General features: G+C 37.9%; 1 protein-coding gene across 9 annotated transcripts in view; it reads left to right on the top strand.

Annotated features, from left to right (window-relative positions):
* The first annotated feature begins 2,697 nt into the window (after positions 1-2,697).
* Positions 2,698-25,203, top strand: part of gria4b (glutamate receptor, ionotropic, AMPA 4b) — a 118,170-nt gene continuing 95,664 nt past the window's right edge. For 3 of the 9 annotated variants that reach the window (XM_048165618.1, XM_048165625.1, XM_048165622.1), the window contains exons 1-2: positions 2,715-3,216; positions 5,854-6,012. In XM_048165618.1, the coding sequence (XP_048021575.1) occupies positions 3,129-3,216; positions 5,854-6,012 (247 nt within the window). In that variant the 5' untranslated portion in view covers positions 2,715-3,128. Of the gene's footprint in view, positions 3,217-5,853; positions 6,013-25,203 lie in introns of all 9 variants that reach the window. The other 6 variants (XM_048165627.1, XM_048165620.1, XM_048165623.1 and 3 more) reach the window with 6 other exon arrangements.

Below are 25,203 nucleotides of genomic sequence, written 5' to 3' on the forward strand. Positions count from 1 at the left end.
CTTCTGTTGTGCGGTAACTATTTCTGCATCAATACTTTCTGCAGCAGAAGGATTTATTTGACATCGAACAGGCACAATTTTCCATTCTCCCTTCAGCACCAGAAGTCCTTGTTTCAGACTAAAGCACACTTGACATTGCACATACGCCCATAACAAGCTCCCAACCAATCATGCATTCACGATAGGGTGCCGTCAATAGAATTACCCCTGAATTTTTAAAGACATTCCTCAAAAATGCAAGAAAATTCAATTAATCATTGATCCATCCTTCTTAGCGCAAACTGCCTGATCTCATTTCAGTTCTGGGTTTGTCCGCAGGCTAAATATTATGAATATGAGGATGTTCAAGATAGGAAGACTCATTGTCGCTTGATCTCTCTTGACGTTGCACTCTAAATGCCTTGATTTTCAGGTAAAGTTGTAAGTCCTTAAAAACAGTGATTCATAATACATCAATTGTTTGGATTCTTGTCTCTGTCGCAGAGCAGCTTTCATACAAGAATCAGTATCAAGATAAAACAGAATCGTGATGCTATGCCATTACAGAGCCATAAGTCTTAGTGTGTATTGACAATGATAAAAAGATAATGCATCGTATCAATATGAATAGCTCCAAAATGAAGCAGTCCAAGGAAGCAAATGGGATGCCAAATAGTCAACAAAACTGAGGAATATAATATGAACCTTCAGCAGTCTCTGTGATGTTGCATTGACCCAATCTCACGACCCAGTCGAGCCAATTTAATTTTGTACTTCAGCCAAACAGGTGATGGAATTGACTTCTTGAGAGTTGCTGAGATACCAGCATCTGGGTATATGAAAAAGGCAGAGAGACTAATGATTTTGGACACCTCATTTACCACCAGTCTGATAAAGAAGGAATTTTGTGTCCATGATCTTTAACTGCAAACAAGTATAATATAACCTATCATGGGAAAAAATATTATGATGACCTGCAGGGAATGTAGTCACAATACATGCATACATATATGTGTGTGTGTGTATTATTTCCTGCTTAGGAAAATGTGTGTGTGTGTTAATGAGATGCCCTGTTTTGCTGTGCTCCAGGTAAGTCAGTTTTGAGTCGCTCCATAATTGTTAATTAAATGTTGTGAAATGTTGTTTGGAGTGTGTAAATTCAATATGAAACCACAACTTTTGTTTTAAACATAAAAGCATGTCAAAACAAGTAAACTTCTTTATAGAGATAACATAAAGGTTGAGGTTTTTGCACATGCTCTGTTTTGAATTTCAATGGGACTGCGATTCAGGACCTTGGACAGAGTCACTGAGGTTGACGGCACTCTACAGAATGTCTGTTCACGCACAGTGAATGCCATGGTTGGTTAAAGCTGCGTAATTGATTCAGCCATTCAAATCTGATGGAGGACAAACGACAAAGTGACATTTAAAAGTCACTTTTGCAAGTATTTACTCATTTAAAGCCATCATAGACAGTATTTGAGAGAGTACAATAAGAAAGTCTTTATATGAAATACAACAACATTCGCCTGTGAAAAAGTGTTCTTATTTTTTCAGAACTGGCTTCTGGGTTCTCTAAAGCACCAGTAAATACATAGTTTTTTTAAAGAACTGGCATTAGTTGAGGCATTAGACCAGGGTTGCCAGGTTTTCACAACAAAACCCGCACAATTGCTACTCAAAACTAGCCCAATCGCAGCTCCTCTGGTAAAAATCGCATTCCAGGGGGTAAAATCCGCATTTTGTTGGGGTTCCCCTGGTAAAATCCACATTCCAAAGGCTAAATATTATGTTATTTGGGGTCGCTTTAACCTGCGGACATGAAAAACAACCCGTGGCAACAGTGTAAATGTAGCCCAATTCCGCGGGAGAACCGCAGACTTGGCAACACTGCATTAAACTCCCTTTTTGTTATAATTGTAATCTTTATGGACTAAGTGTTGCTTGTTGACAGCAGTACAATCAATACATTTGTACAAAACCAAATGTTACAAACCCATTGCTCATTTTTCACAGACAGCGTTCCTTAAACTTAAAGGCTAGATGAAGCAGTAAGAGTGATATAGAAAGGAGGAAATTGAGATTGTGATGAACAGAATGATTTATGATTCATGGGACTGAATAGAATAGGGAGTTAAATACCAGAAAATGAAAACTCAGCGGTCATTCATTAAATGTCAACAAAATGTGTTAAATGTCTTTAGTCTCTTTCAAAGACTCACGTCTACCATTTGCTTTCTACACTGTAACATTATGTTTCAGTATCTAAATTTAGGATTTGTGTCTCAAATGTTTAGAAATACACTGGAAAGTGTCACAACCCTCCTTTATGGTAAGCCATGATTGTTGTAGTCTTTTCTAACATCTAAATAAAAGGCTAGTGTGGATGTTGGGTATTGTTATATAGCTATCAAAATTAAAAAGAACCTCTTAATTCAGATTATACCAGTTCTTACATTTAACAACATCCATCAACATAATCATAAATCAATGTGAAATCATACTTTCTTACCACAGAATAGTTTTTAGTTCCATAAATCATGTTGTTTACTACTCTCAAGTTGTATGATAGTGATTTCCACTTTTGTATAATTTGTTTAACTGATGGTATTTTTCCCCTTTTAATATCATTAACTGTTAAATGTCACTTATTTGTAAATTACAGTAATTTACCTGCAAAACATTCTGGACTGCACATCTGACAGGAAAAACAGCACGTATCATTCACATAGTCGCTGTTTTAACTAGTCCAACTTAGCTTTTGTTTCAGTGGGATAGTCCAATGGAAAGGGTGGTCGCGTTATAACTGAGCTTTCGCCTCGGCTGAGGAGAAGTGTGCTGTCTTGGAATACGACATTGAAAGAGAAAGAACACACGAACCTCAGCCAGAACGAGTGTGTGTGATGGAGTAGAGAAGGCGCATGTGTAATGAGTGTGTAGCCTATGTATATGCAGACACTGCCCACCGCTGTCGCGCTCCCCCCATCTTGCATGTGGACTGTCTACCGCCGGACGGAGTCGCACCAGGGTTCGTGCCACTGCAGGGGAAAAACCCGGCAAGAATGGATTTCTAACAACGTTTCTCCTTCTGTCCTTTACCCAACTGACGTCATCCTCAATGTCTCTCACAAATTTTAACTAACAAAATGAGGATTTCTTGTAATCAGCTTTTACTGCTATTCTCTTGCGTTTGGGGACTCACTATGGGTGCTTTTCCGAGCAGCGTTCAAATCGGTAAGTACAGCGATGCTTCTCAAAGACACGAGCTTCACGTTAAGTGCCGTAAACAGAGTCAAACGAATGACAAAAATAAGCCCGTCTGCAGTGGGGGTCAACTGCGAATGTCAGTGCGCAAATAATGCGGCTGGAAGTAGATTTGTTGTATGACAGCAAATGAAATTTTCAGGGGCAAATAGTTTTTTCGATACTTTTTGATTGTTTGTTTTTAGCTGTCAACCAGATCAGTGTGCCACGTTTTGGTTATGGCACCACTGCAGTGCTCTCCGTTGCTCAAACGGGATGTTGTTCTGAAGATGAATCATTCTGAACAAGGGCACAAACGCAATGAAAGTTTATTTATTTATAAATGAATGCTTTGTACAATCAAAATTGTACGGATAAATGGTCACAAAGCGGCTTAAATATCAATTCACCACCTCGTGGATAGAAAGTGGCTTAATTTATTCCAATACTGCATCAAGCCCTGTGTCATAAGCTCTGAGACTCCTGGTGCCTGCGAGATACATGATCTCACTTAGCCTATTATTTTGCCGAAATGGTGTAAACTGTTGTCTAAGGAATGTAATGCCTTAAACACACTGTAAAAAATCAAATTTACAGTAAAAAACAAAAACCTAGCAGCTGTGAGTGTGCGAAATTCAATATGGTAAGTGACGTTTCGGGCATTAAGGGAGTGTATTGTTGCCTTTTACATTTTGTATATGCTTTATTATTAAGTTATTATTGAAACTATTTAATATTGAGTTGCTTGGACAGAAAATAGACAGTTAGTTGTCTACATATATTTCTTTTAGCCAACAAAAATAGTTTCAAAAGTAGCCATAGTCTTTAGTTTTGCGGGTCACCAAGGAAAGCACCTAAAGCCAGAATGGAACTGCCTATAGTGGAATGGAGCAATAGATATGTCCTTGCTCAAATCATTCTGTAATCACTTGGCTTTAGCTCCACTTTGGGTTTAACATTTCACGCTGCCCTCCCACTAGTGATAGAAACCCATAAATGTTGAATAGCTATATATATATATATATATATATATATATATATATATATATGAAGAATTCAGATGCAAAAGCCTCTAAGTGCCATCTGAAATTTTCTTCTAAAATGAGCATTTTTATCAAGCTCACATGTTTAGGTTCAGTAATTTCACTTTAATAGCAATTAATAGATCCTTTTCATTGCCATTAAAGTGAAATAACTGAAAACAAACATATAAGCTTGATAAAAATGCTCATTTTAGTAGAAAATTTCAGATTTAGAGGCACTTAGAGGCTTTTGCATCTGAAGTCTTCACACACACACACACACACACACACACACACACACACATATATATATATATATATATATATATATATATATATATATATATATATATATATACTGATAACCACCAGAAACAATACATGTCAACAGAAAGACAAACAATTCAAAGTTGGCCCTTCCATCCTGAAACATGTAGAAACACACATCCTGTCTAATGTTCTCTTTCAAACTGTAGGCTAAATGTTGGCTTTGCATAATAAAAAGCTTTAAAATATAAACAAAACACTATAAAACAACTACTGCTTGTTCACAGTTTAAAAGCAGCTCAGTGAACACTAAAATATTAGCAGTCCTTTATGTATTTATTTATTTATTTATTTTTACAGGACTGCTAAAAAAGGTAAAATGTTCTGCAGAAACTCGCACAGTTTGAACCTTGTAATAATGCTGTAGTCTTACTGTATTCCTGTAAATGTAATAAAGGGACTTTTTTAGCTTGCGTTACATATTACATGTTGTAATACCATTAAAGTTACTGTTCTAATAAAAATATAATTACTTGAGTTACATGTAGGATTTCAATTAGTCCATGCCATCTGGCTTGTGCTTTTTGCATGCTTACGCTTAAGTTCAATGGCGTCTCGCTTGCTCTCAGGACAAGCAAAACGAAATTTTATGCGCTGGGGAAGACAACTCTCAAGTTACAGCACACACATCTGCCAAAGTACTTGCCACATCAACCTGTGTTTATGAGTCCTTTGAATCGTTTATTATAATATAAATAATATAATAATATAAAGTTCTCTAGTGCTTTGGATAACAGGTTGTGTGCTTTTTTCTTTCTGAATAAAATTTCATTCTTCGCAGATGCCAATCAATGAAATTGGTCGATTATTTACATTGCCGATTAGTCGTGAAGGCCTGTATGATTTTTTTTTTTTTTTTTCCACTGTAAATGGTAAGGCTGATTTGAATGGTAATGTTAATCATTTAAAAAAATGTACTCCGCTATTTTTCTTAAATTTTTGCTGTTAAAATTACAAACATTTTTATAGTGCGTAACATATATTTTAATATTCCAGAGAGATGTCATACATGTGCATAATGGGGTTATTTGCCTGTGAAAGCTCAGTAGAGTGTGCACTTGACTCATCTGATGTGGCGTGTTACTTGAATTTCAATATCCTTGAACCATGTGTATTTTTGTCCTATATATCTCTTTTTTTTCCTCTTTTCCTATCTCTTTTTAATCAAATAGCTGGTTTCCTATTTGACATCTTTGGTGCAATGTGTTATTTTTCTTCTCCTTTCACTTCTCCTCTTCACTTCTTTCTTTCTCACTACGGCTCTCCCTCTTTCCTGCAGGCGGGCTGTTCATCAGGAACACAGATCAGGAGTACACTGCCTTTCGGTTGGCCATCTTTCTTCACAACACAAGCCCTAATGCTTCTGAGGCCCCTTTTAACCTGGTACCCCACGTGGACAACATTGAGACAGCCAACAGCTTTGCTGTGACCAATGCCTGTGAGTTCAACCTGCTTACTAGCTATTTACAATAATGCTGTTTAATTAGCAACAGAAATAGGGTGTGAGAGGATAGTAGGTGATATTGCTTATGTTTATGGAAATACGATTGGTTCAGATCTCACTTCCAATATGAATAGTAAACAATTAAGACTAATGAGAATCATACCGACTACATTAACTGAACAGAAGCACTAAAGGCCTTCCATCCAGTCAGCACTGGTGAGTCTTTGTGAAATCTGTCCTCCGGCTCTCAACTGGCACAAATACAGGCTAAGTGCATGTAGCGAGAGTATGGTATATTCGCGTGTGCACCCTTCCCCCAATGCCCTGAGCCGGGTATTCTCACTGTGTGTTCATGTGTGTGAATGTTTGGATGCATTTGCGTACATTCTGCTGACATATGTGCTGCCATTGCATAAATTGTGTTTGTATTTGGATTTTGCAATAATACAGTCTAGGTCTGCCATACTTTGTTTATCAACCCCTTCTGGTATTTCTTCTGTGTGGTCCCATGTTTAGGACTGTGGGCCAGAATGGTTGTTGTGCTTTAAGCCGGTTACAATAAGGTGTTGTGGTGGACCATACTTTCAGAATTTTTTTTTTTGTCATTTCCAATCATGCTCAGTATTTTTGACCCTAGGGTCCCATGGTAATCGTGCAGATCAGCCATGGTTGTGCCTGGACTTCTGGTTCTTCCTCCTTGTGCCTAGTTCACTTGCTATTTCCTTAACATAATGTTCAGTGCTTTTCTCTAACCACCAGAGTGTTCCTTATTTTCTAGTTTCTTATCTAATTTTGATTTTACTGTGATATGATGACCTGTGCTTCCCAGGTAGTTGTGCTTTGTGAAAAGTTTGAAAATATGCTATACAAGAAATGTTTTTCTTTAACTTCTTGCAGAGATGGCATCATAAACCCCATGAAATCAAAATTGGAGAATTGCAGCTTTCCTGTTACTTTTAAAGCCATCTAGTGTACAACTGTTTGAAGCAGATACACACATTTAAAATCGACAGTCTCTTCCAGGAAAATGGAGGAATATTTTGATGACTCCTATTGCACTGCACAGTTTTCGTCCAATTAAATTCTCCTTAGAGAGAATGACCCTCCTCCTGATATCACCTGCAGAGCTCAACAATAAGTGTTTTGCGCTGTTTGCCACTGTTTTTCAGTTGGATACAAATATGAATTTATGGAGTTAGTTTTTGCTGTATAATGTTCTTTTTGTAAAAAAACAAACAAATATTCTTTTTGTAAAATGTACTAAATTTTAGTACATTTTCTAATAAATGTATAATTAAATTTGTTAGTAAATTTTCTTATAAATGTAATAATACATTTCTAAATTTTCTAATAAATTTCTTTTACATTTTCTTTGTAATTTTTTGTAAAGAAAAATATAGAAAGATTAAAGAACTTAAGTTAATAAAAAATATAAATATTATTTCTAGAAAATATATAAATATATTGCTATATATAAAAATGTGTATATATTTTTTTGTCTTTATGCCAGTAAAAATCTGAACTACTGACCCAATTGAGCCAGAAGAAAAAATCCTTACTACTGAGCCCTGATATGTCACCGACTAGAAAGTAGCAAATCATGTTTTATAGCTGTGATGTGACTAAAGCATTTTGCCTATTTTGATCAAAAGAGAAAATCCCTCCAATATGTCCTGCCCAAAATTTCTGTTTCCTTAGAAAACACAAGACAAAAAACTTTTATGTAGTCTTCGTTTTCCTTATTTTGTCATGTAGGTTGTCAGATGTGCTGTTCTTCCCGTCAACAATTCCTTGCCGCTGCACACATTCTTAGGGGCCATTTACACAACACCAATTTAAAATAAAAAACACTAGGGATGTAACAATTCACTCAACTCATGATTCGATACGGTTCACGATACTGGTTTCTCACTATTTTTTTTTTTAACAAAATGAGATTTAAATGACAAAGTGCTTTTTATTATTTCTCAGACAAAATGCTGCATATTTCTTTGTGAAATTGAAATATCTTTATAACAAAACTAAATAGAAATTTTAATCCTAAATCAAATAAATAAATAAATAAAAATACAAATAAAAGACATCTCTTCATATGCCAGATGAACAAGATGCTTATTTGCTCTATTACAACTATCTGTAGCCATTTAAAGGTGCCCTAGAACTTTTTTTTACAAGATGTAATATAAGTCTAAGGTGTCCCCTGAATGTGTCTGTGAAGTTTCAGCTCAAAATACCCCATAGATTTTTTTTAATTCATTTTTTTAACTGCCTATTTTGGGGCGTAATTAGAAATGAGCCGATTCAGGGTGTGTGACCCTTTAATTCTCGTGCTCCACGCCCCAAGAGCTTGCGCTTGCCTTAAACAACATAAAAAAAGTTCAAACAGCTAATATAACCCTCAAAATGGATCTTTACAAAGTGTTCGTCATGCAGCATGTCTAATCGCGTAAGTACAGTTTTTATTTTGATGTTTACATTGATTCTGAATGAGTTTGAGGCTATATGCTCCGTGGCTAACGGCTAATGCTACACTGTTGGAGAGATTTATAAAGAATGAAGTTGTGTTTATGAATTATACAGACTGCAAGTGTTTAAAAATGAAAATAGCGACGGCTCTTGTCTCCGTGAATACAGTAAGAAACGATGGTAACTTTAACCACATTTAACAGTACATTAGCAACATGCTAACGAAACATTTAGAAAGACAATTTACAAATATCACTAAAAATATCATGTTATCATGGATCATGTCAGTTATTATTGCTCCATCTGCCACTTTTTGCTATTGTTCTTGCTTGCTTACCTAGTCTGATGATTCAGCTGTGCACAGATCCAGACGTTAATACTGGCTGCCATTGTGTAATGCCTCGATCATGGGCTGGCATATGCAAATATTGGGGGCGTACATATTAATGATCCCGACTGTTACGTAACAGTCGGTGTTATGTTGAGATTCGCCTGTTCTTCGGGGGTCTTTTAAACAAATGAGATTTATAAAATAAACAATGGAGTTTGAGACTCACTGTATGTCATTTCCATGTACTGAACTCTTGTTATTTAACTATGGCGAGGTAAATTCAATTTTTGAATCTAGGGCACCTTTAAAATGAGAGGCAACCACTGCATTTTAATCATGATCCCAACAAAGATGCTGCATACATACAGCATGAGCAGTTTTTAATTTAAATTAGACTGTATATTTTTTAACATTCGAAGAAAAAAACCACTAAAACTAAAACTACTTTAAAATGCACTGTACGAAAGTAAGATGAAAAGAAAATACCATCTAAACTTTTCTGAACCCAGTCAGCTCTCCTCAGATATACATTCATATAAATCCCCGCCTCAAAATGTATCGCGATTCATTTAGCATCTCAACCGACTTAAATCGTCACGTTTTAATAAATTTTTATCCCATTCCGGATGTATCATTACATCCCTAAAAAAACACTTTTTATGTGTTTTTGCCATTAATTTACAGCATTTTAGGAGCCTGAAAACAAAACGGTTATCGTCTCCATGTAAACTACAAAACAGTGACGTCATGCGCGTTATGCATTCAGTCTATTACCGTATAGTTTTTCTTGACAAAGTGACATCGCCAGCTACTGGCCTGTCAGCATAATACAGCATTTATAGTTGTTTTCATGGATCCGTTGAACGGGGATCATTTTGACAATGTTGTCATCTGTACGTGAATAACGCAAAGCTCATTTTAGTACATTTTTAGTACATCATTGTTGTGTTCTCTACACTCTGAGACCTGTCCCTGATGATAGAGTTGGGCCCCTTGAACGATAATGGGGAATTTGTCTGAAATTTATATAGCCCGTTTAACCTTCTCACCAGATTATCACGGCATCGTCGTGGTAATTTGAGCCAGCCTGTTAAGTTCCTGTTCTATTACTGTGTATGAAGAATCGGTTCAGTTAAACAGATTAATCGCCCAGTCCGTCACTCGCCATTTTGAGTGCAATGTAAATCACTGCAGAGGAGCGCCAGCCCTGCTTTTATAGCAGTCAGACTACCAGCGATCTGACGTGGTGTGCCACATCCTCGGCATCTCATCCTTTCCCTGCTTCCTCTGTGGCTGTCTGCAGCTCTGTTTGCAGTGTGTTGCACATGATGGCTTTTATTCCTCGCTGGGGAGCCATCGCTGCCACGGGAGGATGAGTAGAGGACAGATTATTCGCTTCCAATGATCTTTCTGCCTTCAGCCGCCTGTTTCTTTCCCTCCATCCTCTCAGTTCTGCAGTGTTATTTTACGCAGTCATAGGTTAAATTAAGCGGGGAATGACAAATGCATGTTTTTGGGCAGGGTGAAGGGCAATTTTGCATAGTAGGGATTTGTGTGACCTCTAGGACAGCCGTGCAATTGGGCATGTTTTCAGCTTCTCAGCAGTGGGTTTGTCAACTCAGCAGCATAGTGCTGATAGAAGCCTCTTTTTGTGTAATTCAGTCATAGCTGAGACAAGTTCGTTTCCTACTGTCGTATCAGTGTGCATGATAGCATCGCCACATGGGCATATGCCCCTCTCCACAGAGCTACGCTCAACCTATTTACTCACAGCACCACATGAGTGAACGCTGCTTTATAATATGAGAACAGCAGCTGGATGAAGTGTTATTGGTGCTTTTAAACTGTTTATAAAGAGGTCAGCAAGTAAAACATTTTAGATATTTACATTTGGTGCAGTATGTTCCAGTTATTCTAGCCCCAGAGAGTCTCTTGTTGTATCAGATATCTTTAAAGGGTTAGTTCACCCAAAAATGAAAATTCTGTCATTAATTACTCACCCTCATGTCATTCCACACCCGTAAGACCTTTGTTCATCTTCGGAACACAAATTAAGATTTATTTTTATAAAATCCGATGGCTCAGTGAGGCCTCCATAGACAGCAAAATAATTAACACTTAAAATGCCCAGAAAGGTACTAAAGACATATTTAAAACAGTTCATGTGACTACAGTGGTTCAACCTTAATGTTATGAAGTGACGAGAATATTTTTTGTGCGCCAAAAAACAAAATAACGACTTTATCAAAACGCTGCTTCATGAAGCTTCGAAGCTTTATGAATCTTTTGTTTCGAATCAGTGGTTCGGAGCGTGTATCAAACTACCAAAGTCACGTGATCTCAGTAAACGAGTCTTTGCTACATCATAAGTGTTTCTAAACATTTTGAAATTTCAATGGTTCACGTGACTTTGGCAGTTTGATATACGCTCCGAACCACTGATTCGAAACAAAAGATTCGTAAAGCTCCATGAAGCAGTGTTTTGAAATCGCCCATCACTAGATATTGTTGAATAAAGTCATTATTTTGTTTTTTTGGTGCACACAAATTATTCTCGTCACTTAACATAACATTAGGGTTAAACCACTGTAGTCACATGGACTGTTTTAAATGTCTTTAGTAACTTTCTGGGCATTTGAAAGAGTTAATTATCTTGCTGTCAATGGTTAATTATCAAAAAATCTTAATTTGTGTTCCGAAGATGAACGAAGGTCTTACGGGTTTGGAACAACATGAGGGTGAGTAAATAAATGAATGAACTAAACATTTAATACATCTCAAAATTTATTGTGCCAGTAAAATGGTCACACATGTGACAAAAACAAAAGCAAGAATAATTTATAATCTAGTTGTTCAGTCGTTGTGAAAAAATTACTCTTATTAACTAGTTCTTTAAACTTCTTTTGACTTAGTGGTTTATAATTAGACTGATTCTGTATTTTGTAAACTAGTGATGCACCAAAATTATGGCAACCGAAAATATTTGTCCTAAACAACAGCACAAATAATGAATTTATGATTTCTGCCGAAATAGTTTTGGAGGGCTGAAAAATTGAGTCTAGGGCTGGGCGATATGACAAAATAAAATCTAAATTTTTTCAGAACGATTGACCGATTCAGATTTTCGATTTATTTATTTATTTATTGTAAAGTTTAAAAACTTAAAAACGTAACTACAATATGATAGTAACATTCTCTTTATTAACAATCTGGTTAAAAAACAAGTGCACCACACCTGAAGTGATCAACATGGTGTAAATGTAAAACTAATGACTAGTTAAATATTTTTCCCGAAAATATGCCTAAAATATGAAGGCAAATATTGTACAAACATCTTAAACATATCCCATATACTTGGTAATAATATAAATTAAAAAAAAGTAATAGCAATAAATAACACCAACAGCCTATTATTAACAGTAAATGCTTTGTAAAAACAGAACATAACAGCACAGCACCTTTCAGCTTGTCATCATCATGCAAACATGAAATATCAAACATACAGTCGTAGTTCTTTTCAGGTTTTTGCATTCCATCCATTAAGCTATTTTTCCTATATTGTTTTTATGTTTGGCGGACATGTTTGACCGTTGCACTCGTGTCCCATGTCTTTTGCAGCATCTCACCCATGAAACGGCATTTTAAAAACAAGTTTTAAAAAAAAAATCAACTCTCATCTAATAACTTTGCTTTTTTCCCATTCCACTGCCTGCGTCTCGGTTTTTTTTCAGTGGAATAACGCATCTCTGAGTGAACACTTAAGACTAGCGATGTGTTCTGCGTCACTCTAGAGCGGTTAATCAGGCGCGCCATCACTCGTGCAGCGGAACCCTCCAGGCTATTAAGAATAGCATGTATTTGTGCCTGGGAAGGTGCTTTTGGTAAAGTGTGGTGGTGAAAGGCTATGCAGCCACCAGTTCTTTCAAGCTGTTCAGTAAAGGCCTGGATATGGTCGGTTCATTTTCTTGTCTTAACATCATTGCTGAATTGTCAACATGTCTAATTGTAACATTATTTTCAAAACCGTGAATTTAAATTCGAATTAATCGAAAAAATCTGAAAAATCGCCCAGCCCTAATTAAATACCAGGTCTGAAATATTGCCAGGAAGCTCATTGCTGACATCAGGATCGATAAATAATGACAGAATGCATTTAAATTTTTGTTGGGGGGTTTGGATAAATGAAAACTCTAATTTTGGTTTCGGTGCATCACTGTTGGAAACTAGGAAAGTCATTTGACTCTTCCATTTTTCATTTTAGAAACCTGTGGATCCCTACTCTTTATTTTAATCTGGAACCCTGTAATTCTTCACCACTAGCAGGACTACAAGCTAATTGACTCCAGCTCATCCAATGGCATGAGTTTAGGGTGAAAACTAAAGGCCGGAACACACCAAGCCGACGGTCGGCCATCTGGCAGTTTTTGTTTGTCGGCCGACTAAGTTTTCTAAGGTCCTCGTCGGCTTTTTTTCGGCCGATTCGAAAGGTTGAATCGGCATCGGAGCTCGTCGGTCCGTCGGGCCATCTGATCATTCTGATTGGCTGTTCAGATACTGCCACCTGCTGGTTCGGAAAGGCATTTCATCTCACGCAGGCGCAGAACTGACGTGCTACTTGGCCGTCGGCTGTCTAGCGTTGGTTTGGTGTGTCAGGGCAACTTTGGACACAGACGCTGCCGACGTGAGCCAACCTCGCAGTCTGCTTTCGTCTCCACTAGTTCGTCGGCGTCGGCTTGGTGTGTTCTGGCCTTATGGTACACTATTTTTCAGACCCCCCTTGACAGCCTCTGTGCGCCCTTGATTCACCCTTTTGCCAAGCATATACTTATTATATTTGCAGTTCTGTTTGGTGCCACTAGTGGCACAATGTATTTTAAAATACACCTTTAAAATACTGTGTTCAAGCTTATGCTCTTTCCTTTATTGTACTCTTTCATTTTTATCAGCACAGATCAGAGACAGGATACTCTGAACAGATTGTTAGAGAGAATTATGGGAGGAGCTGTAAAGCTGTATGGAAACAGTGTGCAAAGTAATGTCTTCAGTGCCTTTGTTCTGTTCCATCTGGTTTTTGAAATGTATGAAGCTTTCAATCAGGCCCCTATGAACACCACAAGAGTCTCTTAGCTTTGTTTGGTCTGTCAACAGAGAAGATTATGTGGCAAACAGATAGGGCTGTGTCCATATGTGTGTTTAAAGCCACAATGTCCCTCTGTTCCCATCATTCTCTCAGAAGGCTTTCTCTTCCAAGGGGTTTGGCTATCCAAAAAGAAAAAGAAAAAAAAAATAGAGAGAAAACCGCACAAGCCAAGCGGTGACGAAAATAGCCAGGGGCTTGTAGGGACTGTTTCACCAGATCGGATCCCTCTGTGAACAGAATTCATCCCATATCACTGTTTCTCCCTCTGCCTCACTCTCATGGATTGAATTTTTCAACATGGTAACTTTCTGTCTGTCTTTCATCCAACTTGCTCATTAATGCGTGGGTCTGATGTTTGCATAAGTCTCGCTGAAATTCCTGAATCAATAGTTGTTTCCTGCAGCCATCTGCAGTGAGAGTGAAAAGGGGGTGAAAATCTCCAGTGATGTCAAGTTATTTGATGGAGAGTCATGCTTCCTTCCTGCTTGCAGCTCCAATTCTTTTATTGACAGAATGATATCTGTATTGACAAAGATTCGTCAATAATTGGAAGCTGTGTCAAAATAACTCTCCTTTTGTTTATATCAGGGGTTTTCAGCTTTTTGTTGCTACTGATCCCAAATATGATGATGACCTCTTCCCTAAAATATAAAGGTGTATGTATTTGTATGTAAAATATAAAGGCCCATTTATACTGTTATTTTAAAGGTGCCATCAAATTGAAAATTGAATTTACCTCGGCATAGTTGAATAACAAGAGTTCAGTACATGGAAATGACATACAGTGAGTCTCAAACTCCATTGTTTCCTCCTCCTTATATAAATCTCATTTGTTTAAAAGACCTCCGAAGAACAGGCGAATCTCAACATAACACCGACTGTTACGTAACAGTCGGGATCATTAATATGTACGCCCCCAATATTTGCATATGCCAGCTCATGTTCAAGGCATTAGACAAGGGCAGCCAGTATTATCGTCTGGATCTGTGCACAGCAGAATCATCAGACTAGGTAAGCAAGCAAGAACAATAGCAGATGGAGTGATAATAACTGACAGGATCCATGATAACATTATATTTTTAGTGATATTTGTAAATTGTCTTTCTAAATGTTTCGTTACCATGTTGCTAATGTACTGTTAAATGTGGTTAAAGTTACCATCGTTTTTTACTGTATTCACGGAGACAAGAGCCGTTGTTATTTTCATTATTAAACACTTGCAGTCTGTATAATTCATAAACACAACTTCATTCTTTATAAATCTCTCCAACAGTGTAGCATTAGCCGTTAGACATGGAGCAATATCAAACTCATTCAGAATCAAATGTAAACATCCAAATAAATATCATACTTAAGCGATTAGACATGCTGCATGATGAACACTTTGTAAAGATCCATTTTGAGGGTTATATTAGCTGTGTGAACTTTTTTTATGCAATGATAGAGTCGAGAGCTCGGGAGGGGGCGGAGAGCACGAGCAATTAAAGGGGCCGCAGCCTGAATCGGCGCATTTCTAATTATGCCTCAAAATAGGCAGTTAAAAAAATTAATTAAAAGAAATCTATGGGGTATTTTGAGCTGCAACTTCACAGACACATTCAGGGGACACCTTAGACTTATATTACATCTTGTAAAAAAACGTTCGATGGCACCTTTAATATTTAATATTATAAATCTGTACACTATTATCTAAAAAGTAATATAACACTGTATGGTTTTCTAACCACTATTACAGTATATGTATAAACTTGAAAATCTAGAAACCTAATATTTTTGCTGTCAGTAGAATAAAATAATTGTGATTAAGCTCATGGTTTTCAACCAGTCAGAAAACATGTCAAATTCGATTTATTTTGCATTTTTTACAATGCAAACTTGTATCAAATTTGTACCCATTTGCTTCCCCCTGGGGGGTCCCGATCCCCAGTCTGAAAACCTCTGGTGTATGCTGTTGTCTTCATCAAAAGTCTCCAGTGTGCCGACATGTTTTAGTAAATGTGTGGTACAATCTCTTTTTGCACTCTGCTGAGCCATTTCCTCTGTTCTCCCCTGGAGGCAGGGCTCTGGACACCCTTTGAGTGGTTGGGATTCACCTCGTGATTGAAAGTCTCGGGCGGCTGGCCCTCTGAGGATCTTGGGGAGTATTTTTGGGTTAGGTTCGATCCTCCTGCTTCAGTGGGCTCCGGCGTACATCTGAATGAGTTCCGGCGAGGATCTGTAAATAATGAAGGGATGGAGGCGACTGTTTGGGCTATTGGGAATGTTGGAGAGGAAGGAGGGGTGTGTAGCGGTGCAGGGTTTCCTCAAACAAGACATTAATATGTCCAGACAGTGCAGAGAACACACAGGGATGTCCAAAACATTACTAACTACTAACAAAAATGCTAACTATACTGAAGCTATTTAATAGCACAGTATAGTTTTAAATATTTATTTATGAAGATATTGTGCTTTAAATAAGGGTATTTTCTAAATGTATTTAAAAAAATTAATGAAACAAGAACACTCGAAAACAATACATGACATTTTAAAATATTTTGAAATTGAAAACAATTATTTTATAATGTAATAATTTTTCACAGTATTACTGCTTTTACTGTATTTGAAAAATCTTACCAACCCCAAACTTTTGAACGGTACTGTATGAGATGATTTTGTTTTAGATGGATGGTACTACTCAGCACTGATATAAAAAATTGAATTGGACCATATGTCTTCCCATTTATTCTATTATTAGTCCTTTTTTTCATGTATCTCACAGAGCAGTCGTTTTTATCAAAATTCAATTTTCCCCATGATTAAAAAATGCTTGGTTGTCCCCCAAAGCATTCTCGAGAATTCCTTTGACTAGTGTGTTTGCTGAGGCCAGATATTTTCTATGAATTCTTTTCAGTGGGCTCTACTGCATCTATCTTAACGCTGCGCCAGTATCTCCACAGATTAGAGCCTTTGTATCTGCCTCAAAGTGTTCGCTTCACTGAGCAACTGTCACCGTCGAGGCCAGGTAGAGCCGATAGATTGGAAACACTCTGAACCTCTTTCAAAGTCCCTTTCTCTCCCTGTGGGATTCTTACCTATGGCATCTTCCTCTGTCCTTCAAGCTGTGCTTCAGAAACACGGCAGGGCTGGAATGATGGATCACCTTAGACCTACGCACAAGGACGACAGGCGGGGAGGGATGGGTTGATGCTGGGGACAGGGTGGCTGTCCCTCAACTCTCCTCTGGCAGGTCCAGTGCTTTGTCAGCCTCCTTTTATAATTTTTTTGCCAGTGGTTTAGACCGCCGCTACATGGGAAACGCAGATGCATGGTCCCCTTGGATGTGGCTGTGGATGTTAGGAGGGGCCAGGGCAGTCTCATGAGGGAAATATTTTATCTTAAACCACCAAAACATCACATTTGTGGCATTCACTATTCAGTTAGGAGGATTCTGTCAAAACCTTGGCAATCCTTGGATAAAATCATGTGTTTGAATGCAAAAATTTGTATGGAAATTGCTCAATATATTTTATTATATTTATGTTACTGATTTATTGGTATAGATGTTTTTGTAAAGGGCCAATGGTAGTGCATCTTAAAAGGATAATTCAACCCAAAAACATTCTGTAATCATTTACTCACCCATATGTCGTTCAAAGCCTGATGACTGATTTTGACGAATGTTGTAACCAACCAGTTTTGGTTATCACTGACTTCCATTGTATCGAGGGAAAAAAAACTGACACATTTCTCAAAACATGTTCTTCTATGTTCCACAGAAGAAAGTAAGTCATACAGGTTTGGAATGACATGAGGGTGAGTAAATGATTACAGAATTTTCATTATTGGGTGAACTTTTACAAACCCGATTCCAAAAAAGTTGGGACACTGTACAAATTGTGAATAAAAAAGGAATGCAATAATTTAAAAATCTCATAAACTTATATTTTATTCACAATAGAATATAGATAACATATCAAATGTTGAAAGCTACACATTCCAAAAAAGTTGGGACAGGTAGCAATAAGAGGCCGGAACAGTTAAATGTACATATAAGAAACAGCTGGAGGACCAATTTGCAACTTATTAGGTCAATTGGCAACATGATTGGGTATAAAAAGAGCCTCTCAGAGTGTCTCTCAGAAGTCAAGATGGGCAGAGGATCACCAATTCCCCCAATGCTGTGGCGAAAAATAGTGGAGCAATATCAGAAAGGAGTTTCTCAGAGTAAAATTGCAAAGAAGTTTGAAGTTATCATCATCTAAAGTGCATAATATCATCCAAAGATTCAGAGAATCTGGAACAATCTCTGTGCGTAAGGGTCAAGGCCGGAAAACCATACTGGATGCCCGCGATCTTCGGGCCCTTAGACGGCACTGCATCACATACAGGAATGCTACTGTAATGGAAATCACAACATGGGCTCAGGAATACTTCCAGAAAACGTCGGTGAACACAATCCACCGTGCCATTCGCTAAAACTTTATCCTGATAGAGGTCAAAAAAGAAGCCATATCTAAACATGATCCAGAAGCGCAGGCATTTTCTCTGGGCCAAGGCTGATTTAAAAAGGACTGTGGCAAAGTGGAAGTTCTAGAACAGCATATGCTCCCATCCAGACGTTATCTCTTTCAGGGAAGACCTTGCATTTTCCGAAATGACAATGCCAGACCACATACTGCATCAATTACAACATCATGGCTGCGTAGAAGAAGGATCCGGGTACTGAAATGGCCAGCCTGCAGTCCAGATCTTTCGCCCATAGAAAACATTTGGTGCATCATAAAGAGGAAGATGCGACAAAGAAGACCTAAGACAGTTGAGCAACTAGAAGCCTGTATTAGACAAGAATGGGACAACATTCCTATTCCTAAACTTGAGCAACTTGTCTCCTCAGTGCTCAGACATTTGCAGATTGTTATAAAAAGAAGAGGGGATGCCACAGAGTGGTAAACATGGCCTTGTCTCAACTTTTTTGAGATGTGTTGATGCCATGAAATTTAAAATCAACTTATTTTTTCCTTAAAATTATCCATTTTCTCAGTTGAAACATTTCATATGTCATCTATGTTGTATTCTGAATACAATATTGAAATTTGAAACTTCCATATCATTGCATCCTGTTATTATTCACAATTTGTACAGTGTCCCAACTTTTTTGGAATTGGGTTTGTAATATACCAACTTTTCAGTGTTTCACAGAGGATAATGGTAAGAACTTTTTGTTTCTATTTGCACGCACTTCTTGTGTCTGTTTGCCTCTTCATGATGACTCGCTTGTTGTATTCCTCATTTGTAGGTCGCTTTGGATAAAAGCGTCTGCCAAATGAATAAATGTAAATGTAAAATGGATAAATGAGTTTTAAGAACTACCTCAGAGGGGAAAAATTTTAGTGAACAAAGACTAAAGAAGGCCCGTTCGCATCAAGAACAATAACTATAAAGAGAATTATACTTCCACACCAAATGCACAGCAATGTTCTGTTTGTTATAAGTACACACTGCAGTAACATTTTTGTATCTCCCCAACTTTTTAAGGTTAGCTGGATTCTGATTGGCTGTCAATGTGTTTAGCGTCATCACCTGAAAAAAAAACATTCTGAAAACAGCAGCGGCTCATGACCGTAAATTTAGGTTGGGCAGCAGACTCAGGGTCGACCCAGAATCTGGCGTACTTAAATTCTGAGAACAAACTTTTTTCATCACTGGAATTCCTCAATAACTTATAATATTCTATTATAATATTCAACAACAGATCTTGACACTAGTTTATGATAACATTTTGAAAGCTTTATATTCTAATCGCTGGTCACATGTAGTCGCACTTTTGGCAGACGTTGTTCAGACTAAGGGTGGCACTCTAATGTTTATTTACAGGCTTTAAGTACACACAACACACGCAATGCTATCTTAGATTTACCTTCATGTATTTATTGCCTCCAAATGTTGTTTTAGAATATTATAAGTTATGTAGGAATTCCAGTGAGGAAAAGAAAGTCATGTCTATTCTCAGAACAAACATAAAAAACCACAACAGAACTATATAAATGCTATTCACATGAGCACATTTAAATTAAAGTGTTTATACTCAAATTAATTTGATATGCTACTCCACGTCGGAAGAACAGACATGCTAACTAGTTACTGACCTGATACAGACTAATATACATAGCTGAAGCGGCGTGATATAGCCTAATCTTGGTCTGGAGCAAGGTTTTCATATAACGTGACAATAAGCGGGGCAGTCTGAAATCTGCCCCAATGGCTCTCTATTATCCCCTTTCCACCAATGCAGGTTTTTTTACCCCCTTTCCACCAGCATGAACCGGGTGCTAGTTCAGAGCTAGTGCTAGTGCCAGTTCGGAGTTGGTTCAACTGACGAGCCTTTTAAGAACCGGTTTGCCTTTCTACGGGTTAGAGAGCCAGCACAGAGCCAGGTCTAATGTCACTCCATATTTCACAGCAAAGCTAGTGCGGCAGCGCCAAACACAAACACACCAAGCTTGTTCGAGATGCATCAGCTTTTCGCAGAGTGATCGTTACATGACATCAAAGACCTGCAGAACGATCCAAAAGTACAAGGAGTCGTATGCTTTACAAACGCTCCCGCGGACCGATCAGTCTGTGCTGCTCTGATGCATCTCGAACAAGCCTTCCATCAACAATGGCAGACATTTCACTACTATTGATGCTCATGGCTTTGTGAACCTACATTGGCATCCAAACACGGCTCGCTGTAATTTGTATATAGATGGAGATTATAATCGAGCTGCTATTAGCTCGATTAGCTGCTATTTAAAAAATGGCGGTCACAGGTGTCTTGTTGGTCATGATAACCCTGCCCCAGCTCCTGACAGAAGCGGTTCTTACTTCTAGCCCAGCAATGTTTTGGTGCTACTTACGAACCACTTTCCTGGTTCGGAGCTGGTGTTTTGGGTGTCGAAAGACAAAGAACTAATTTGATACTAGGCTCTGGCTCCGAACCAGCATTCAAACTGCCTTGGTGGAAAAGGGGTATTTGAGTGCTGGTTCGGAGCCAGAGCCTAGTTTTAAAATAGTTCTTTGTCTTTCGACACCCAAAGCACCAGCTCCAAACCAGGAAAAGTAATTCATAAGTGGCACCAAAACATTGCTGGTCTAGAAGTAAGAACCACTTGCGTCAGGGGCTGGGGTTGGGTGTTACCGTGACCAACAACACACTTGTGACAGCCATTTTTGAAATAGCAGCTAATTGAGCTAATAGCAGCTTGATTGTAATCTCCATCTATACAAATTACGGTGAGCTGCATGAACGTTGGATTCGCCGTATTTGGATGCCGATGTAGGTTCGCAAGGACATAAGCATCAATAGTAACGCAACATCCGCCATTGTTGAGAGAAGGCTTGTTTGAGATGCATCGTAGCATGGACCGATCGGCGCTTGACATCGGAGTGCCGCGGGTCCACGGGAGCGTTTGTAGAGCATATGACTCCTTGTACTTTTGGATCGCTCTCGCAGTGCTTTGATGTCATGCGCCGATTGGTTTGTGAGAAGCCGGTGCATCTCGAACAAGCTTGGTGTGTTTGTGTTTGGTGCTGCCGCACTAGCTTTGCTGTGAAAGATGAGACGTATACAGTGATGTAAGACCTGGCTCTGTGCTGGCTCTCTAACCCGTGGAAAGGCAAACCGGTTCTTAGTTGAACCAACTCCGAACCGAACTCGCAATAGCACTAGCTTTGAACAAGCACCCGGTTCATGCTGGTGGAAAAGGGGTATATAAGAGCCCACTGCAGTTCCATTTTTCACCACAGATTACATTGGAAAACTGTGGGGCGCTGTAGAGCTGGGGAGGGCTCAGACACCCACAGCCCTGCTTGGTATCATGCCTGCAGAAACCATAAGTTAAATTTTAATATATCCTGCTCACTTTACGACTTGAAATAGTCTAGACAGTTTGAAAAACTTTTGTTGCAGAATGCTGAACACATTTACAATTTATTATTGATTCAGTTTATATAGGTCTGTGTTTTGGATGAATATTTTGGTGGGACTCTGTCCCACCTGCCCTTACAGACGAGCTGCGTCTATCTGAAAGTTCTGTCATGACAACTCTCAGAGTGTTTGGCATGATAATGGGTATGACAATGTTGATATGTTTGGTATTGGTGGAATAGATCTGTTACGCTGCTGTTGCTTTTATTGCTGCTGCTGCAGAGTAAGTACGGGATTTGCTACTGCCAATACATACACGACACGCTGCTGTGAGCAAGTAAGACATGCTGCTGCTGTACAACACGAATTACCCGTAGCAGATCTATACAGGTGGATCTGGGGAAGGTGGAGGGTTTCTGAAGCGTGCTGCACTGCTAAGACAAATGCTATTCATGTATTTGAAGATTGAGCATGCAAGCTCATTGGCTACTGATACAGCAGGAACCAATCATCTGTGTCGTATAGATAATAATGTGATTACGAGCAGGTTGTGTTAAAGGACCTATTAGACTGCGCATTAAGAGTTTAATGCCAGAACTTTGTAATAAAACTATTTGCACTACATAGTGTGTTTATGATTATGATAACAAATTAAAATGATGATAAATAGTAGTCTGCAACATCAAGCAGCATACATTTTGTTCAGCTAAAATAACTGAAAGTGCCTGACACCGGAAGCCTTGCTCATTTAATTTAGAAATGTCTGTACCCACTCTTACAGTACATTAAAAAGAAGGTGGATAGCTGTAGTGTGGACTCATACAATTATAATGATTATCAAAACTTTATAGTTACAGTTATCATCCTTAGTGTGAACAGTCCTTTATAAGCAGTGGGATCCTATATAACACAATATAAAGAGTGTCATTTTAGTGGTGCTGGATAAAAGTTGCTAAAGTGATGCTTCCTTAGTCATTAGTTCCTTAATGAGTCTGTGTCTTTCCTTGCATGTTATACACCAGGAAGCTTGGCAGAATCAGTGCAATGAGACTGGTAAAATCATGTTTGATGAGGTCTCTGGATTGTCATTATCAATGCAATTAAGAATCCTGATTATGAATACATTTTCCATGACTAAAGATGACTTTGAACAAGATGGAGTCACAAAGTTTTGCTACAAAATATGGCCTCTGCTAGCTTATTTCCATTTGAGTCACTTTTCTTTAGAGGATTATGAAAAGAATATGATCTTCTATTCCTAGCTGTCCCGATTTGCCCTGTGCTTCTGATAGCAGCAATTGATAAGTAAGCTATATGCATCATATTTGATTATTTTTTTATCACTAAATCACATTTCTTGGATAATGAGATGACAGCTTGACACACATGCAGCCATTTTTGCTATGAAGTAAGATCGCTTTTTTTCGTTTATTAGATCTATCATTTGCCATATGGCACAGCCAAAATGTTTGATCAGTCATGGCCTGTAGCCCCAACCTCGTCTGCAATGATTGTATCAGCACTACACACCTCCATCTTGATACGAGTCAGTCAGCCACCTCTGCGAATGAGCGAGTTAGAATGATGGAGAGGTGTAGACAGCAAAATGAAAAGCTATGGATGGAAGGATGGATAATGCAACAAAGAGCTGACATAGGAGAAAAGATGAAGAAATGCCTGGTGGTGAGGAATGGCACAGAGTACAAGACCAGACAGGTTTATTATTCCAGGCATTGTTTGGATTTCCTTGTTGTGTACACTGGAATTTTTATATTTTCCCTTCGAACTTGACCAACAAAGAGTAACAACAAACAAGGATGTGATATTGACTTCTTATGAGTGAAAGGAGAAAAGGTAGAAAATTGAATGGGAGAAGTTGTAACGCTCAGTGTGCTAGGAATACAGTGTTATTTTAGTAATATTTATATACTATTATTACACGGCTCTGTGGAATACTTGATTCTGATTGGTCGATCATGCCATCCAGTATGATGAACACAGGTTCATTCAGGTTACTGAAGTCAGCAGCGCTATACGTTTGCTAGGAACGGTTTTTCTTCATCAAAGTTTTGCGTTTGGTGAGCTAATAAAATATTAAAACTCAGTCAAATCAATATTTTGTGTAAAGTTATTTAATTATGTCATCCAGTATCGTGGACTTGCTCTCTCTTGTTTCATCATACAAACGCAGCTGCTGCCATTTTGCGACTATTGTTTTATAAACTGTTGGATTATAAATTAACAAACGGGTGCGGTTTTAAAAGTTTAATCTCAGATCAATATATCTTATCCCCATAATTATTTATGTGGCGAAATGCCGTTTAATAAATGGTGTACCGTATCCCTTAAATGACTGTCTAGTTTGAACTTGCCATGCTAGCAACCTCTCTGTCTGCGGAAGCTTTGCATTTAAAGAGCTAATAAAATATTTTGACTCAGATCAATATTTCGTTTCTAATTATTTATTTACTGTGGCAAGTAGCCATGTAATAAGTGGGATAATGTACATCCAGTTATGAACACATGCAAAAACAATAGTATGCATAGTAAAATAAAACCTGTAGCTGTAAGTTTACCCCCTTTTTTGGCACATAATTTTGTCAGATTCTTTGTTCTTCCCTCATATGTAAGTATTTAAAAATACAAAATATTTAATCATTAAAAACAATCCCCAAACGAATCCCCTCTGGACATCACTTTTGGCTACTACTGTATATATTAATTTATTTTTTATTTCAAATTTTTATACCCTTTAACATTAAATCATAATTTTGTTTCTTTAATTTTTAAAAAAACTTTTTTTAAAACAAATTTTTAATTTGTGGATTATCTAGTTCTCAAAGTTTCCAGGTCTCAGCTGTTTCTTTTCCATTTTATTGATTGCTTTTGCCTGTGCAATTCTCTCTGCTTCTATTAACCATTTTAACTCCAATTTTGACTTGCACATTTTTAAGTATTTTGGTTAAATGGTAAACTATTAGTCTGATTGCATAAAATCCACTCCGTGTTTTTCTAGGGAAGAAGTGTTTAATTTATTTCTTTTTTTATGCTGTATTTTGTTCCACCTTGTTGAGTTGGTTATGTAACCCTTTCCCTTGACACTCTTAATGGGGGAGGTGTAGATGAGAGGAGGACTTGTGTGAACTCTGTTGCTTACTGTTAATTACTTAGATAGTTAGACTAGAAGCCTCTCTTGTGTACTGCCCCAGTCTTTCTCATTGGCGTTTCTCATTTTTTCTTTGGCAGCATTGTTTCTTTACTAAAATTAGACAGGAAGATGCAATGAAACAGTAATCTATAAGGGGATACAAAGAGGTTGACACATAATTTGGAGCTTTTAATTGAAAGGAACATAGC

The sequence above is a fragment of the Megalobrama amblycephala genome, linkage group LG18, assembly GCF_018812025.1.
Source record: "Megalobrama amblycephala isolate DHTTF-2021 linkage group LG18, ASM1881202v1, whole genome shotgun sequence".
In the NCBI taxonomy this organism is placed as follows: Eukaryota; Metazoa; Chordata; class Actinopteri; order Cypriniformes; family Xenocyprididae; genus Megalobrama; species Megalobrama amblycephala.